The 17,370-nt window shown below is 50.0% G+C and overlaps 1 protein-coding gene across 1 annotated transcript in view; it reads left to right on the top strand.

Moving 5' to 3' along the window:
- Window positions 1-17,370, top strand: part of LOC140218780 (astacin-like metalloprotease toxin 5) — a 122,638-nt gene that overhangs the window by 76,036 nt on the left and 29,232 nt on the right. The window contains exon 5 of the mRNA XM_072288541.1: window positions 7,931-8,106. Coding sequence (XP_072144642.1) covers window positions 7,931-8,106 — 176 coding nt within the window. The remainder of the gene's footprint in view (window positions 1-7,930; window positions 8,107-17,370) is intronic.

Below are 17,370 nucleotides of genomic sequence, written 5' to 3'. Positions count from 1 at the left end.
TGCTCTTTAAGTTCGCGCTCCTGTCTCTCTTTTTGCTCTTTAAGTTCGCGCTCCTGTGCTCTCAAGGCATTCCGACAGCTCGTCATCCTCAGCTTCTAACTCAAGAATAGCCCTTAGCAGTTCTGGTTTTCTGAGTTTGTCTGAGACATCCAGACCCAACTCTCTTGCAAGCTCCAGCAATTTCGGTTTGCGCAACGACTTCAAATCCATGGCTGCTCTGAATGCTGCTTTCTCTACTGCCTACTATTGTCTTGCCGCAAACTAACCCGGCAGCAACGACAACCACAATTACCAGCTCTGTTTCTGACACTAACAAAAGCCTGGCAAAACTCAGAAGAAGAAAGTCCCGCACTCACCAAACCTCGCAGCCAAGAATTCAGCGCAGTCGTTCCGCTGCAGGCAACCAGTCATCACACAGGGCTCGTTGCACTGCTCCCGGATGGTCGTTGTTCTGCTCAGCATACAGTCAACCGCATATCTTCTCTGCTGGCCTCCGTTGTCGCGATCTCACCGCTGGCAGACAGTTGTTGGAATCTCGGCGCTGACACCCGTTGTTGCAAATGGGTCGCAAGCCCCAAGGGTAGCGTTGGCCTGGCGGCCTAGGGCACAACTGGAAGCATCCGAAGGTCCCGGCAAAGCATGAGTCGACTGGTAACAGAACAACTTGTTTATTCTAGCATCGCAAAAGAGCGGGCGGTCAGGTCGACCGAAGTGGAGAGACGGGAGAGCACGTTACTCAACAGAAGAAATCGGAGCCTCTCTCTTGGCGTCCGGGGGCAGCTGCTTTTATACTCTCGCAGTTGAGGAGAAGGAGGAACGTCTCGGGAAGAGGCTACGTGACTGCGGGGCACGGACAGGCTGAGAGACATGTTGAGACGAGTGTAGTGACGCATCCGCCGAGCCGGCGCCGGGCAGACCTCCTCGCTTCACACTTGGGGAGCTCCTCTCCCCGGCTGTCGAGCTTTGACAAGCGTCGGCACCACCACGCACACACACACACACACGCACACTTGAAGACACGTGGCACTGAAACATGTCTGGACGCGCGTGGCGGGGAGGCGTATCGGCGGCGCTGAACGGGCCAAAATGTCCGCCGCTTTGAACGAAGCCCCGGCGTCCGTTGCATCCGCGCCGGCTATTGGCGGCGAGGAGTTACGGAGTCGCCATCTATCGGAAGCGCCTCGCTGGCGTAGTATGAGGGATCACGTGGCGCGCTCCTCATAGGTTTTGCTGTCAGCGCTCACTGAAAACACCACGCGCGAGCTCTCCCGGACATTTCTATAAGTACTTTCGAAACGAGAGAAGTTTGTTTCTGTCTAAATAATAATCATGGGCAAACTGAAAGCACAGAATCGTTTACAGACGCTATCTCTTTACTGAATACGTACAGTGAACGCCACTGCGCGCGGTTGCCGCGATGGAGTCTCCCGAACCGGCTTCTTGCGTGAAAGGTAGGTAAACGCTGAGAGCAAACTATGTGAAATATGTTCTTATAGTGTTTGTATAACTAAATGGAGTGTAATAGAACGAAGCCTCAATGCAGCGATCACGCAGATTCGCAGCGACCGACTGCGCGTCTGCATGCTTGTCCGCGCACTGTTTCGCTTTCTCCGCGCGCGCGTTTTCGCACCGTGCCATGAGCTTTAGGCCGCAGAATATGAGCATTTGACAGTATACAAGCAACCATTGTTGCGTGGGCGCTATCACAGTTATTCAAAAATAATTTCATTGTAGACACTTCGACGCCTGATGTGCCGTCGCGACCATTCAATATTCTTTTTTCTTCTAAATTCTTTCACCTTTCAATACTATTTCTCGAGTTGCGTCGCACTGTATGTTTATCGGTGTTTTCAGCGTGCAATTTCCCACTGCTCCTTTTTTGTAATTAGTGCATTTATTCATAACACAAACATGACCATATGCCATGCTTTTTTTTAAATGTGCTTCTTACCGCTGCCTTTCCACTCCACTGAACTTGCCAGTATCTATAGCATCGACAAGTTCATAGACCAAACCGTCACGACATTAGTCGGGCAGCGGACTCGGGCGAGCGTCTCAGTGCGCGTTTTCAGAACATCGCAGACCGGGCGCCGTTGCAGAAATCTTCCTCGCGTCTGTGCTTGCTGCATACCCGAGTTGTAGCCGATGACTGTTTGCCGCTTTTATGTTTCGCGAGCCAAGCTTCACGCAGCTTCTTGTCCTGCGGCTACGTGTGAATAAGGCTCACACCGGCCTCCGTTACGTGCGTCCGGCCCTGCGGCACCGAGCAGTAGCCTACCATGTTGCGCGCCTTCAAAGGCAGCCACTACCTATTGTAGTGCTTTCAAGCGTTGTAAAGGAGACACTCGAAGCGGGAAAATTTCGCCACTAAATGAGGACCGCAGCGTACGAGGGAATTTAAACTCGTTTTCAGCTCGCTGCGGCGCGCCCGAAGCAGCCGACGCGGCCGCTATGTCCACGTGATCCCTCCTAGCACGTCACGCCGACGGTGGCGCCAGCTTTTCCAGTGGTGGAGCTCGAGGCCAATACCGCGCGTCGTAGGCGAAACGTAACAGACTGTACCAACGTGGGAGCGACCCGCTACGCGCTACCGCGCGTTACGAAGGACCAGACAGACAGACAGACAGACAGACAGACAGACACAGACAGACAGACAGACAGACAGACAGACAGACAGACAGACAGACAGACAGACAGACAGACGGACGGACGGACGGACGGACGGACGGACGGACGGACGGACCTTAGGGTACCCCGAGACCCAAATTCATACACGTTCGAGCGAATCTGCCTTACCTGAATAGTAGGAGTTCTATTCACGAGACAGGACCTGACAAAGGCCTCGAATTTGACTCCTAGGCCTATCCCGGCCATGGCCTGCCGAATGTATCTATGTAACACTGTGTCGAACGCCGTAGTGAGATCCAGGGACGGACGGACGGACGGACGGACGGACAGACAGACAGACAGACAGACAGACAGACAGACAGACAGACAGACAGACAGACAGACAGACAGACAGACTGACTGACTGACGGACGGCGAACTTTAATTAATCCTAAGGAGCTACTGTCAGGACCTCCTAACGGGAGGCCTTTGTAGCCGCTGGCCGCGCCCACGTAGAGGACAGAACGCCGTGACGCTCCGCCCTTTCCAGGACCCTCTGATAGCCTGGGCTTGCTTTTGGAGTACCGTGCTTCTGATGGCCTCCTCCCATTCGGCTTCGCTGGAGAGAAAGTCGTTAGGCAACGCGGGACATCGCCAGAGCATGTGAGCCATAGAGCAAAAGGTTTCACTGCAGTCGGGACAGCTAGGGTCTATATCCGAGTACATCCTAGTGAGGAATCCCCGCGACGGAAAAGATTCCGTCGGCAGCATTCTAAAAGTAGCTGACTGACCGCTAGTGAGCTTGGGGTGAGGCAGATAAATTCTCCGACCAAGTTGGTAATGTTTAGTAATTCCATTAAATGTGAGGAGTGGATCGTTCTGCTGAGTCCCTTCCTGCCCCGCCGAAGCCTGCAGACCGTCGCGGAGCGTGAGTTCTCGCGCACGGTCGTGGACCAGCTCATTGAGGTTTGGGAAACCCTCGAGAATCTTCGTCCCCATGTGTGCGGGGAACCGCGTGATATAATAAGAACCGGAGCAAGCACGTTACGCTAGAATAGAGGCCGCTTCTCGTGCGAGGTTACCCGATTCGAAAGCTCTGATTGCGTCTCTCGAGTCGGTGTAAGTGTAGGAACGCTCTGAGTCACACAAGGCCAGCGCAACCGCAATTTGCTCTGCTATACTCGCGGTGGCCACTCTGACCCAGGCGGAGGAGCGAAGCACCCCCCGCCCGTCTACAACCGACAACGCGAACACTCTCCTGTTCCCGTAGTGCGCCGCATCGACAAAGACCGCGGAGTCTCTATCATCTCTAACTTTCTTCAATATGGCTCGAGCACGGGCTTTACGTCTACCCTCATTATGCTGTGGATGTACGTTTCGCGGGAATGGCCTCACCAGGTAGGTCGTCCTCGTTTCTCGTGTCAATGTTATGCGCCGGTCCTCCATTATCCTAGAAGCCATGCCAACCTCGTCGAGAATCCGCCTGCCAGCTTTGGTCGACGATAGCCTAACCACCTGGGCAACCTGTGCCTCTATGATCTCGTCTATGCTATTGTGCATCCCGAGTTGATCTAGCCTGTCGGAGCTCGTGGCAATAGGCAAGCCTAGCACTTTCTTGATGCTCTTGCACATGAGGGTATTTAATTTGGTCTTTTCCGTTTTTGTCCATACTAGAACTGACGCCACATAGTTATTATGGCTCATGAGAAACGCGTTGTACATCCGAAGGAGGTTGTCTTCACCTAACCCCTTCCTTCCGTTGGACACCCTAGCAGTTAACCGCAAGATATTCGCCGTTTTGGCTGTAACGTGGGTAATTGTTCTGGCATTACAGCCCCTCGTGTCTATGAGCAGGCCTAGGACCTTAATTGAGTCGAGTCTAGGAAATTTCTGCCTCTTGTTCGCGTATAGTAGCACGAATAGCTGGTTAAGAGGGGTCAGACCCCTAACCCCTTGCCTTGCGGGTCTGTAAAGTAAGAGCGCCGAGCACCGATTTACTCGTAGGCAGCTTGAGACCCGTGTCGGCAAGGTAAGCCTCCGTCTCGTCCAAGGCCGCTTGTAGAGCCTGCTCAATTTCTGCTAGGGAGCCCCCGGGTACCAGATCGTGATGTCATCTGCGTAAAGTGCGTGACCTAAGCCCTGAATGCCGCCCAGCCTGTCTGATAGACCCTTCATGACTATATTGAAGAGCAGTGGCGAGATGACTGATCCCTTAGGGTACCCCGAGACCCAAATTCATACACGTTCGAGCGAATCTGCCTTACCTGAATAGTAGGAGTTCTATTCACGAGACAGGACCTGACAAAGGCCTCGAATTTGACTCCTAGGCCTATCCCGGCCATGGCCTGCCGAATGTATCTATGTAACACTGTGTCGAACGCCGTAGTGAGATCCAGGGCGAGAATCGCTTTCACGTTCTGGGTGCCGCTATTAAAGATTTGCTTCCTTAGCATTAGCATAACCTCCTGCGTCGATAGGCGGGGCCGAAAACCAACCATATTATGTGGAAAGAGGTCTCTGCGCTCTATGTACCCGGAAACCCTGTTTAAGATTGCGTGTTCCGCTACCTTGCCTATGCACGAGGTTAGTGATATTGGCCTCATGTCGTCCAAATGAAGGGTTATCCTGGTTTAGTGATGAGTGTCACCATAGCCGATCTCCATCCGTCAGGCACTTGTCCTGTCTCCCATACCCTGTTGACCTGCTTAGTTAGTAGTTCCCCTGTCTTATCGTCCAGGTTTCGTAGTAGCCTGTTAGCAACTTCATCCGGGCCCGGAGCCGACCTGCTGTTTAAATTGTAGAGCACTGCCCTGATCTCCGATTCTGTGAAGGGCGCGTCCAACTCCTCTACCGCCGCGCACTCGATCGGCGGATAATCCTCTTCCAGCGTCGGCCCTATGGGGAGGTACCTATTCGCGAGCGGCATTCAAAAGTTACTGTTCAGTACCTCCCTTCTGTTTGTGCCGGTGTATGACTTTACTAAGTGTTTGCCTTTGATTATGCTTAGTCTGGGCGTCATCCAGGAGGCGCTTGAGAAGGTTCCACTTCCCTCCTGAGAACATGGACCCGTGTACTGCCGCGCAGACCTCGTCCCATTGCAGCCTATTGAGCTCCGCGCAATATCTCTCGATCTCTCTATTAAGCTTCACAACCTTTTTACTCAGCCTGAAATTTAACCTTTGTGTTTTCCACCTCATCAGAGTCAACGATATGGCCTCCAACAGGTGCGCTAGGTGCGGATCCATTCTTAGGACCTCCGCTTTCGTTTGTACTACCCTAGTAGCCCTCTCGACATCCTCCGTTAGAGAGTCGATAGACTCGCCAAACGAGGAAAATGGTCTGGTTCGCTCCTTCCTTAATTTCGTGAACTCCTCCCAGTTCGTGATTCGAAATACCCTGGCCGGTCGGGCCGTCCACGCTTCAAGTTACCGCTACAATGAAGTGGTCACTGCCCAGGTTTTCCTGCTTATTGGCCCACGTTACGTTACCAACGTTCCTTACACATGCCAAATCAGGCGTTGTGTCTCGCGCAACTGACGTGCCCAGCCTACTGGGAACCCTGGGTCCGTGATTACCGAAAACGCGAGATCATCCAGGATCCTCGCCAGGTTCTCTCCCTTTACAGTCCGCCTGACGTAGCCCCATGCATTATGAGGGGCGTTATAGTCCCCAGCAACTATCAGGGGAGAGTGTTTGGCTGTCTGCGTCGTCTTCCTAAGCAGGGAGTTAAACGTCTGTCTCTGGCCCGACGGCGGGCTATAGACATTAGGTAGAAATACGCTCTGCTTAAGACGACCGTGCGGCTTAACCTCCACGAAAAGGGCCCGTCCAGATTTGATCGGATATTCAATAAAGGCTAGATATATTTTTATCATCGTAGCTAGTCCTCTGCCTCCCTCGTTCCTGACCGACACAGTGTTGAAGCCAGAAAGGGTAGGGTGGTCACATAGTGTCTCCTGTAATAACAAAATCTGCGTTTTTTTCCCGAAGGACCAGAATAAAGTTTAGCATATCATACCATATTAGCTCCGACGCCATATTTTGCCTTCTCTGTGCAGCGGAATGCCAGAATAACCTACAAAGGGAAATGGGCTTCTGCTAATTTTTTGGTTGGATGTCATGACATATCGCGCATATCAATCCAAATGTCGCGTGGTTCACTTTTCTGCCTAAGTGCAATATCAGCGCACTCTGCCGTACTGAAAAAGGAAACGCGAGTTCACTAGTCGTTCACACCATGCGTTTTAGCAAGTAAATGGTTGTCTACCATAGGTGAATGAGAATTTTTGCTGATTAGGCTGCGGAGGTCTGAGAATGATATGTTTGGCTCAATATAAAACGTGACATAAACTGTAAGGGGCGTTGAACTGGGAGTAATTGAGCGTATCTTTATACGCATTTGGCGTCGCAGTGTTGCCCAGCTTCTTAACGAATATTTCGAATCCTGAAATGGGTATGTTTTAACAGCAGGAGACGTCAGAGCTCGTACGTCGTGGATTGCGCATACAGTCATGACGACAAACAAAGAGCATCTGCTTTGTAAACATATATTCCTATGCTGTGCAACCTAAAGGAATTAAGTAGGTGTTGTTGTATCCCGGCCACGGCGGCCGCATTTCGATGGGGGCGAAATGCGAAAACACCCGTGTACTTAGATTTAGGTGCACGTTAAAGAACCCCAGGTGGTCAAAATTTCCGGAGTCCTCCACTACGGCGTGCCTCATAATCAGAAAGTGGTTTTGGCACGTAAAACCCCATAAATTTATTTGAGTAGGTGTTGTTTCGCTGCAAACAAGCTTCCGGAGAACTTTCTATTTCATTTTGTTTAAAAGTGAGACAAAGATAATTACATTTGTTTCGATATCCCTAAGTCGTTCTTTTTTTTGTAAAATTGTATATGATACGGTAGACGCAAACGCAGGCAACTCTAGCGTCAGCGTACGCCTTAAAATGTATTATTCTGCGCCTTGACCTAGCCGCAGTCCGGTGTAGGTCCAGCGTAGAAGAAATCGCGAGACGAGGTATAGCTGTGTTCAAACTCGTAACTTCGATGCTGTATTCGTGCTTTGTTTTACAAAATCGAATGAAAGGTTCAAAGCAGATCGATCTCAGTAAGCAGGAGCACCAACTGTGCGTGGGATAATTTTCGTATTAGCACACCTGCTTGCAGGGCTCTCTTGCACCGTTAAAATGTTGCAGTTGCTGCGCGTTTGGTGTAAAACGAGACGCGAAGCATTTCGCGTCAATCGTATTAAGCGTTGAATATATTGTCGTCCTTGCCGTCACCACGTGCCTGTCTAGAAATGTGCTGCACCATGCACAGGTGCTACTCGTACCTTGGCCGCATTGGCGGTCGGCAACCGGTGTCCTTGGGCCACGGCTGCCTCTACCGCGGCACAGTGACGCACGAGCTGATGCACGCGGTGGGCTTCTACCACGAGCACACACATCCCGACAGGGATCGCTACATCGAGGTCTTCCCAAAAAATATTATAAAGGGTGAGCGTATATTCAGTTTAAGCATTTAAACGAGCCTTATACCAGACGTCTATATTTTCGGGTGTTCTAGATTTTTCTTGGCGGCGCCGTGCCTTAGCGTTCTGTTGCCGTTAGGGACGCGCTACAAACACCTGTTTTCTTTCCAAATATGTAGGCTGTGTCTACTTCTATGCAGTGGTGTCTTGTCTAACCTAAGGCCACATGTGCTAGATATCGTGCTTGCCACTTTGCAACGTATTGAATCCGGCCAGGAGGACATTCGTAATGACTTGCATACAAGAATGAATTGGCAAGCGTCAGTTCATGTCGAGCTAAATTAGTTGTCGAGTATGCTTCTTACTGTTGATGTCGATGTTGTGTCAGTGAAAAGCTCCGCCACAAATGAATCGCCCGAATTATTAAACATATCGAACTGAATTTTCACACCGGTAAAGGCAATAAAATCGCACTCTGACGTCTCAGAAACCAGATTCTGCCGCTGCAACTTGCTCTTTTTAAAATTACGGAGCAAAAAAAAAAAAGAGCCCCAGCAATCATGGCCAGCGTCAGAAGTCATTGGCATCAGTAACGATCACCTTCGCATAACTTTCGATCCTGGTTAAATAGACAGCGCGCATCATTTCTGTCAGTACAGCAGTAGCAAGTGTAGGCCAATCATTGTCAAGTTCACATTCTTCAAAGATAAGCTGCCTTTAATAGACAAAAGCTACAAATTCACAAACCCTAATTTTGCTGTTCGTGAGGAATTTCCTTTACAAACCCGTATCGATCAACGCAAACCCATCGACTTTGCCAGAAACGCCCAGTTTAAGGTAATCCTCGAATGACTTATAATTGCTGACACTCTCTATGGATACGACGCAGCGTCTACCTCTGTAGTTCCCTTACACTGATGATAAAGACCTGGCCTTCCAACGCGTGCATCTAAGAAAAAAGTCCTAGTTTCCCCCGAACGGTGAAGAATCGGTTGCGATACAAATTTGCATTGAGCCATATGAAGTAATGATAGTACTTTCATCCGCCATATAAATTTGTAAACATTCGCTTGCTAACAAAATAAACAAACTTGATGACAGCCTGCACAGCAGCCATGAACACATCACACTCGATGAACGCAGACACTCGATGTCAAAACGCTGGCGTGAAGTAGCGTGGCAGCAGCAGCGAGCGAGATGACCATCGTGCTTTCTATCGCTTCAATGCAAACTGACCGCCGGCAACACACAGAACGCACAAAGCTGCGACTCGTTGACGCACCTAGACTGCCCCCAATGCAGATCGCTATCAAGATACGGCTAGGCGATAGCGCGAAGCCGCCACATGCGCAGTTGAAGCCGCACTAGAGCAACCCCCTTCCTCTCATCTGCCCGACGCCTCGCAACAATGGTTGCCTAGCGCGCGACGGAAGACGACACGCTTCCTACCGCTTTCTTGCATTTAGCATGGGCGAACGTGAACCGCGATCGTCGGCTGCCCTCGCACGCTTACACTTGCACATACAGTGCAAGGTGCGCGGCGACGGTGTTATCGTCGTTGTAAGTTATACGGAATATCACAGCGACACCGACGGCAGTAATGCGCCTTGAGTTTCCGCATACTTGCTATTACAATAAAAACCCAATACCATTCGCTCGGGCCTATCAGTATCATTCCCTAGCATTGAAAACATTTTTTTCTGTACCCATTGAAATTTCTTTATACTGAGATGACTGTAACTGCGACATATTGCCTCTGACGGAAAGCTTACCCAGCTCTGAAATTATGGATGACGAAGTCGTATCCGGTTATAGCGCTTACACTGTATATCGCAGAGATTGGGACGACAGAAGAGGAGGTGAGGTATTGCTGGCCATAAAAAATTAGCACGTCACTTCTTGTGCCCATGCCTTCGAGTATCGAACTTCTGTGGGTTTGCATACGATCGCACCAATCGAATTCAACGTATGATATACTCTACAGACAACCCGATAGCGCCTGGAGTTTCATATACGAATTTCAAGATAACGTTAACTCTATTAAATCCCAATATAACAAAAGCGACATTTCTTGCGGTGGTACAATTTGGGGATATTGACTGGCAAAATTGCGAAATGAATGACGTGTGCATTGTGAGCTTGTTTAACACGATTTTTCAATTGTACTGTTAACCGACCAACCAACTCGTATTACCAGCACATTGGATCTTCTAACGCCCACACTTTGAGGGTTAACATAATGACTTTTACGGATGGGTTAAGTTACCAACGGTGATTCGAGTGCGCAATTCATGCACCTCCATGCTCAGGTCACCGGAATCGAATTCACGACAGATGTTTTTCCAAACATCTCTAGGGCGCACTGGCAGATTTAGTTTTCATTGATGGATTTCGATCGCATTGCTCATTGCTGTCTCGCAGCTAAAGTTTTATGCTTTAGCATAGATTCTCTATCATTATATCTTCCACATGATTTTTTTATCATTCCTTAAAGAATTCAGCGTTGTCGACAACTACATTTCCAGTATTAGCGATGTAGCGTATTGTGTACACTCTAAAAACTAGTGCGAATTTCGTAAGAGTGAAGGAGCCGTTTTACTCTTCAAAGCATTGTTTTACTCTCTCAATATGTCGAGTGGAATTAAATGCATTGTTCATTCAGACTTCAAGTTGAGAGTAAAATCTTCTTTTCACTCTGTGCTTCTAAGAGAGAGTAGAATGGCCGTTTTACTCTTTCTGCAATAGAGAAGGAAACGTAGCGTAAGCTCCTGCTTCAACTGTAGGAGGCTGACGCCGGACATAGCTACGTATCACTCACGCACGCTGAGCAAAGAGCACAACGTTTCGCTTCTAAGAAAACAGGCAGCGACAGTGAAATTGGAAGCGGAACCAGCGCACTGCATTTTCACTCGGAGTTGCCACACCAAGCGCGCGCACAACATCGCGGAACAGCACAGCACCGTAGAAAGGCGACCCGTTCAGCGAGCAGGAACGATGGCCATCCAAGGGAGACCATTTGTAAGCCATCTCGCGTCGCCGCGATAAAAGGGCAGTCGTTCGTCATTCGTTGGATATAACAACAAATCCTCTACGGTAAGTGAATTCTAACTTACGTGCACATTCTGCGTATATCACATGCTATGGCCAGGAAGCCGTCGCGGCGATTAGCTGATGCGATTGACCACGGGGCGCGCTATGGCTTTCCAAGTGAGTAAATAAAAAAAAGTCGTTGCGATAACTCCATGTGAGGTTATCACTTGCCGCTATCCGTAAGTGCTTTGAAAATGGCAGACGCCGCCAGAACCATTCTATGTTCAACAAGACTTGATGGGAGGGGACGCATAAAATGGTTTGCGTGCCTCAGCGCATGATTCGGAGCCTATGCGGAGCGTGCTTCGTGTGCGTTTCAATTCATTCACTTTGACAGTCTACTGTATACAGAACGCTGTTGCAATAGGAACTCACATAGCAGAAGGTGTCATTTTGCTGGCGGCGTACTTTCATTATACGCCACGCGCTTGACGGTGTCTTTCGCCCATGGGTTACCTAGGACTATTGAAATTATGTGCAGCGCCAGTGCTAGTTAGAAACTTTGCCGCAGGCACTCAGCTACATGCTGCAAGAAGTCTGTTGGGCGCGTTATCTTGAATTGACTGAAAACGCATGAAAGTCGAAAATTAACCACCCAAACACACCTTCAAAAAGCCTACACCGCTGCAACCAAACTTGATCGAGCCGAGGTCCTCAAGCCCCGCCCGAGGATCACAAGAACAACAACGCCTCTTTTCAGTACTAAATTCTCAAACGCACTTCCACACGTGTACAACATCGCCAGTAAATAATACCCTGTTCTCATCGGCCACCAGAAACATAACAAGATTTTTCCGACCCGCCCAGAGTAGCCTACAGACACAACACTAATGTTAAAGATATTGTTGTGCATGCCAAACTAAGGACAAACACGAAGTTGGGAACCGGTCCCTGTGGCCGCCCCAGGTGCAAACATATTCAATCTACTACTACAGTAAAAAGTACTGCGTCGAATTACTCACACAAAATAACTTCGGGTTTCACCTGCCAAGCAAGCAACGTAGTCTACTGTCTAGAATGTGCCGCTTGTAGCGAACAATAGATAGGGGTGACTGGACAACAAATTCATACTCAACGGCCACCGCGCGGATACAAAACAAAATTTACCTAAAGTATTAGCCGGCCACATTATTGAACATGGTCATATATTCAACAAAAGAATGCTCTATATACAACAAACAAATATCCGTTCACCTAGCGAAAGGAAGTATACGGAATCATACATCACACACAAGTTTAATTGCCTACACCCTACGGGAATTCATTCGGCACGTGGCAACTTAGAATCTTGAAAAGCGGTAACTTAATTCTGAAATTCAAATATCATCAACAAAGGCACAAAACACATTATGCCACCAGCTAACCTGAATTGTTAACCTCACCTATTCCTCCATTTCGATACTTTTTCCCCTGCATACTACTCAATTTAATATACTGTTTGATGTTTTTACGTTTATATCAACTATACGACCCCCTTTCCCCAAGTACACCTGCCCCCGCCCGCTTCCGCAAACGTCACCCTCCTACTTGTTATTCCGGTTTCGTTTCCCCTTCCCTTTCTTGTTGTCTGTTGTTATTATATATTTTTTGGAACAGCCTCACCGACACATTCCAAAGTACCAGACGCCAGTATACCTTTTCGGCGCCTGAGCTACACAGGCTATCACCATTTCTGTATACCGCCATAACGACACCTACGTTGAGCTACTGGGACTAACGTGCCTGGAAAGATCATGCCGCTGCCCTCTAGTTACCCCACGCACTGCACCCCGGACTCCTTGTAGCCATCTTAACTCTTCCGAAATTGCTCAACGCATTGCTGCTACGCTACTAAAGTCACTCTTTCAACTGATGTCTGTTTGAGTCTTTTTTGTTACATGTGCACTGACCGGCTCTTCTAAAGCCAGCAATGCATGCCGCCAACGACACCGCTGAATGCTCCTTAACCTCTCGCTTCCCCAACACCCTCCCGTGCTCCTCTTTTTCTTTTCTTGTTCTTTTTTTCCTCTTGGTTCCCCCACCCCTACTTTTTCACCTTTCCTTTCTTTTCTCCCCGCCTTACCACTGTCCTGCTCTTGTCCCCTCGTCTTGGGAACCACGCTGACAGACGTCAGCTGATAGCGCTAATTTTCTTTAATGTCTCTCCCTTTACAACCAGTCGCCACTGAGAACAACCGCACGCGACGCCACTGCACTAAAGGCGCCAATACACTTCGACGTGACCCGGCGCGCGCGCGCGCAGTGGTTGCGCTACATCACGCCAGGTCGGCTACGCCGCGTCAGGCGTAAATCCGTCCCCATACAGTACAACGCCGCGCCCCTGCCGCAGCTGGAGTAGCGCATGCGCAGAACACCGCGCCGCTCCGTGGCGCCTGTCGTGGAACATCGAAACAAATCTTTCGCGCGCTTTCTCTGTCGGTAGCGATTGCGACCGCGGACCGGACTGTTGCTCGGCGATGGCACGGATGCAGACACATTCCGCAAGACGAAATTAAGCAGGAGACACACGGTACGATTCGGCGTACGATCCGACGTGCGGCGCCACATGCACCGGCATGCGGCATACGACGATTCGGGGCACACGGTGCGTTCATCCGAAAGATTGAGCGGCGCGTAAGCTCCGCCCAGATACAGCCCCCCAGCTTCACTTCATATCCACATCGAGAAACACAATACAAACAACTCTGCACAACACTGCTTCGCTTTACGCGAATACTGTCAATAAAATTATGCCCCTGCGAGTGACGGAACACTTCACAACGGCGCGTTGTCTACTGACGGCCCGCCAACAACCAGTGATACGGCCGGTAGGCCTAGCTAGGCGGACGCTGCGGCCGACGGCGCTAGCGATCCAACGCGAGCTCGTCAAAGAGCGCTTATTTTTGCCAAAACAATTAACAGTTTACATTTAGGTCGCCCGCAATTAAATACAATTGGTTTACTCGACGCAGTCGTTGCGAAGGGCAAACGTGCAAGCGAAGCGAGCAGCCTCGCTCAGACGGTCGGTGTGTGCTGTCTGCCCGCGAAATGCCCTCGCGTCACGGCTCCCGATCTAGCCAGTAGCTTGGTGCTAGTGTATTAGGCGCTGCTTTGCATAACAGGCACACGTTCGAGATAATTTTACTGGACTGGTAACTATTTCGTGTCGGAAACAAACTGCAGCAGGCAAGGAAAAAAAAAAAGACTGTGAGAAACCGGCCAGCCAGCGCCGCCTCCGTGGAGGGAACGTCAGAGAACGTCACATGCTAGCCACGCTGTGATTGGCTGCGGCCAAACGACGGTGCGGTTGTCGGACGCGTCAGACGATGAAAATCTGCCCGGTTTGTCGCACGCCGGACGTCCGATCCGGCGCTTCGGCACGGCAAAACACCTCGATTCCGGCTGCCGTTCCGGTGCGTCGGACACCGAATCGGACCGTGTGTCGCGTGGTCTGCGTCGAAAGAGGAACAGGTCTCTCTACATAACACAGACACGTAGCCGCTGCCACTCCTTTTCGTCGCTCCAACAGCTTTCAGTTCACGAGCATAGCGGTCCCCCAGCCGCTTCCATAGTTTCAGGCACTCTTCGACTGAAACAGGGAAAACAAGACAAACAAACAGGCGCTGAATGAATAGCATATCCAGAGACGTATTCACACACGTGCGTAGCATTGACGCTCCTGTTGAGAGGCCAGAGTACATGCGTATCTATCTGCTCCCACGCGTTGTCTTCCCGCTCCGCATCCCAGTAGTCCATTCTTTTGGTGTCGTAGACACACGGGTGTTGCTGGACGACGTCCAGAACCCTTTCGATTTTGTAGCCGCACAGGTCGGTCACGCTTTCTTGCGAAAAGGCCATCTCGTTCTGGCTCAGCCTGCCGAGTAGTGAGTCTCTACCTCGACGAGAGAGGGCGCTAGGCGCTAACTTGCTCTAAAGCCCCTTAAACTTCGTAAAGTAGTGCCACGCTTTGAAGAATGCCGCCTCCTCCTCCAGCGCTCTGGCCGAAGCCGACGCCGCGTCGCTATTGGCCTAATGGCATCACGTGGCCCCTTGCGCCGGCCTCGTTTGTTTACAGTCGCGCTTCAGTGCCATCTTTGCTCGAGAAGCGGCGCTTGTTGGCGGCATTCCTTCCGTTCCTATTCTGTGTTGTTTTGATCTTGTGAACGCCTTGAAGGATGTTTTGTGGCAAGTGCGACGTCGCTTCACGTCACTTTCTGTTACCGTGACCTGCTGCGCGTTTGGATGCCAATATAGCTTTAGCAAAGGCAAGAATATGTTCGCGATACTGTCCGGTAAGCGCAACGGGTTAAGAAGAAAGACATGGCTTACCGAATCGGGAGGGAGAACTTCCGACCAACTTCCTCCGCGTGACTATGTGATGTAAGTTGTGGCTCTCTCAGTATTGTATGTGCCAGGCTTGCGTATTGTGCTGCGGGCAATAACGTAGTAGATATTGCACAGTTCACTGTGCATGTTGTCATTTGTACGCACGCTTTAACATGACTTTTACGCAACGTCTGCTTTGCTTATATGCTCACTACGTGGTCGTGTTAGTCATATTTGGTGCGCTTAATCGTTTTGAACGCCAACCGGCTTGAGTTCGCGGGCACGCGAGATTGCGTGCGATGACGTGATTGCGAAATTTTTAAGGTTCAGCGCAGTCCTTTTGATAAAATTTCAGTCTCGATCATGAAAGCGCCTCAAGAGAGCAACTCTCTGCCTTTTGTGGTTCCTTACTAGCCTTCTTTAGATAGACTAGCTTTGTTTGCCACATTTGTTCGTGTTCCTCGTTGACGGTCGCCCGGTGGATTTGCGATACAGACGCACCGATGAAAAGCGTGCGTGCTCTCCCGAAACCGTGTTGCGCGGTGCGTTCGTCGTCGAGCGACCGCATCATAGGTAATTGAGACGTATGTGCTAATTCGCGTGAGCTTTACAGTGTGCGAAGCTTATGATGCGGCGGTGGAGCACTCGCAAAGAAAACGTGCGGTCGCCCGCCCGTTCCCTGGCTGGTTTAGTCGTCGCTCGTGCTTAGTCGTTTGCTCGTTCGTTCGCACGCTCGTTTAGTTCGCGCGCTCATGTAGTCGTTCGCTTGCTCGTCTATGCCACTATTAGTTTCTGCAGTCACTATGTCTAATTGAGACGCGCTTGCTGTAGGGCGCTTAGGCTGGTGCGTTTATTTACGCAATGAGACAATAAATGGTGCACACGGACTTGTGACTGCAAAGGCAAATCTGTAATGCACCTATGTGAAAATAAACTGTTAACTTGCAACTCGAATGCCGTTTCATATCATTTTAACCTATGGATAAAACATCATTTCACTTGCCGCAATTTCGGCCGCGTCATGGCGGGGGGATTCTTTGCGCAATCATGACTTCACTAATAAAGTCATGTCTCGCAAATGTTACTTCGAAGGGAGTGCAACCGTCCTCAATGCATGCACCTCAGTGCAACTCGGTTCGCGACAAGTACGTCACTTAGTAAACGGACGAACCAACGCACGATGAAGTGTTATTCGTGATACGTCATTAACCTGAAAAAATTACTGAAGGCCACAGTGGTCTTGTTTGAGATTGAGTCAAGCATTGTTTTCGCGCACGAATGCTAAAAACTCATTTTATTTTCTTGTGTACGCACAGTTCCGACTCGATGATCGGCCGCGGTATTTCTGTCGGCGTTGAGACACGAGAAACATAATAGCACCAGCGCCCACCTCTGAGGCTTTGCGCGCGCTTAGATTGGCAAGCACGCACATTGGCGGCACTGTAGCTTGTGATACACTTTCGAACCTCCAGAGCAGTGATCTCGGTCAGCTTTTGTACGTCATAGCTGATACGCGCCGCGAATTCACGTGGTAAGGGCGGCGCGGATTCTTTAGGCTGAGGGCTTGCTGGAAGCCAAGAGGTTGTCATTCGATAGTAAACGCGTTATTTACAACCATTCGCAACAAGATCTTGCTACACGCCCTTCACAAATGTTGCGTACCTAATTGTAGGGCACGCGATACATTCGCAGTCGTCAACGCACAGCGTTAACACTAGAAATAGTTATAAAAAAATGAAGCAAAAGCCGCCGTTACCGAATTTGTATAAGCATCCGACTAGAAATTCTATGCTGTACACGAAGTTACGCGGAGCTGGAAAGCCAACGTGAACGACTAAAGAGCACTGTCTTGCTATGCGTGCATTCACTCTGCGAAAGGTCGTCTGCTGCGCTC

This window comes from Dermacentor andersoni, chromosome 6 (assembly GCF_023375885.2).
Source record: "Dermacentor andersoni chromosome 6, qqDerAnde1_hic_scaffold, whole genome shotgun sequence".
Lineage (NCBI taxonomy): Eukaryota > Metazoa > Arthropoda > Arachnida > Ixodida > Ixodidae > Dermacentor > Dermacentor andersoni.
Note: the sequence above shows the minus strand (reverse complement) of the source record. Positions and strands in the feature narration are given on the sequence as shown.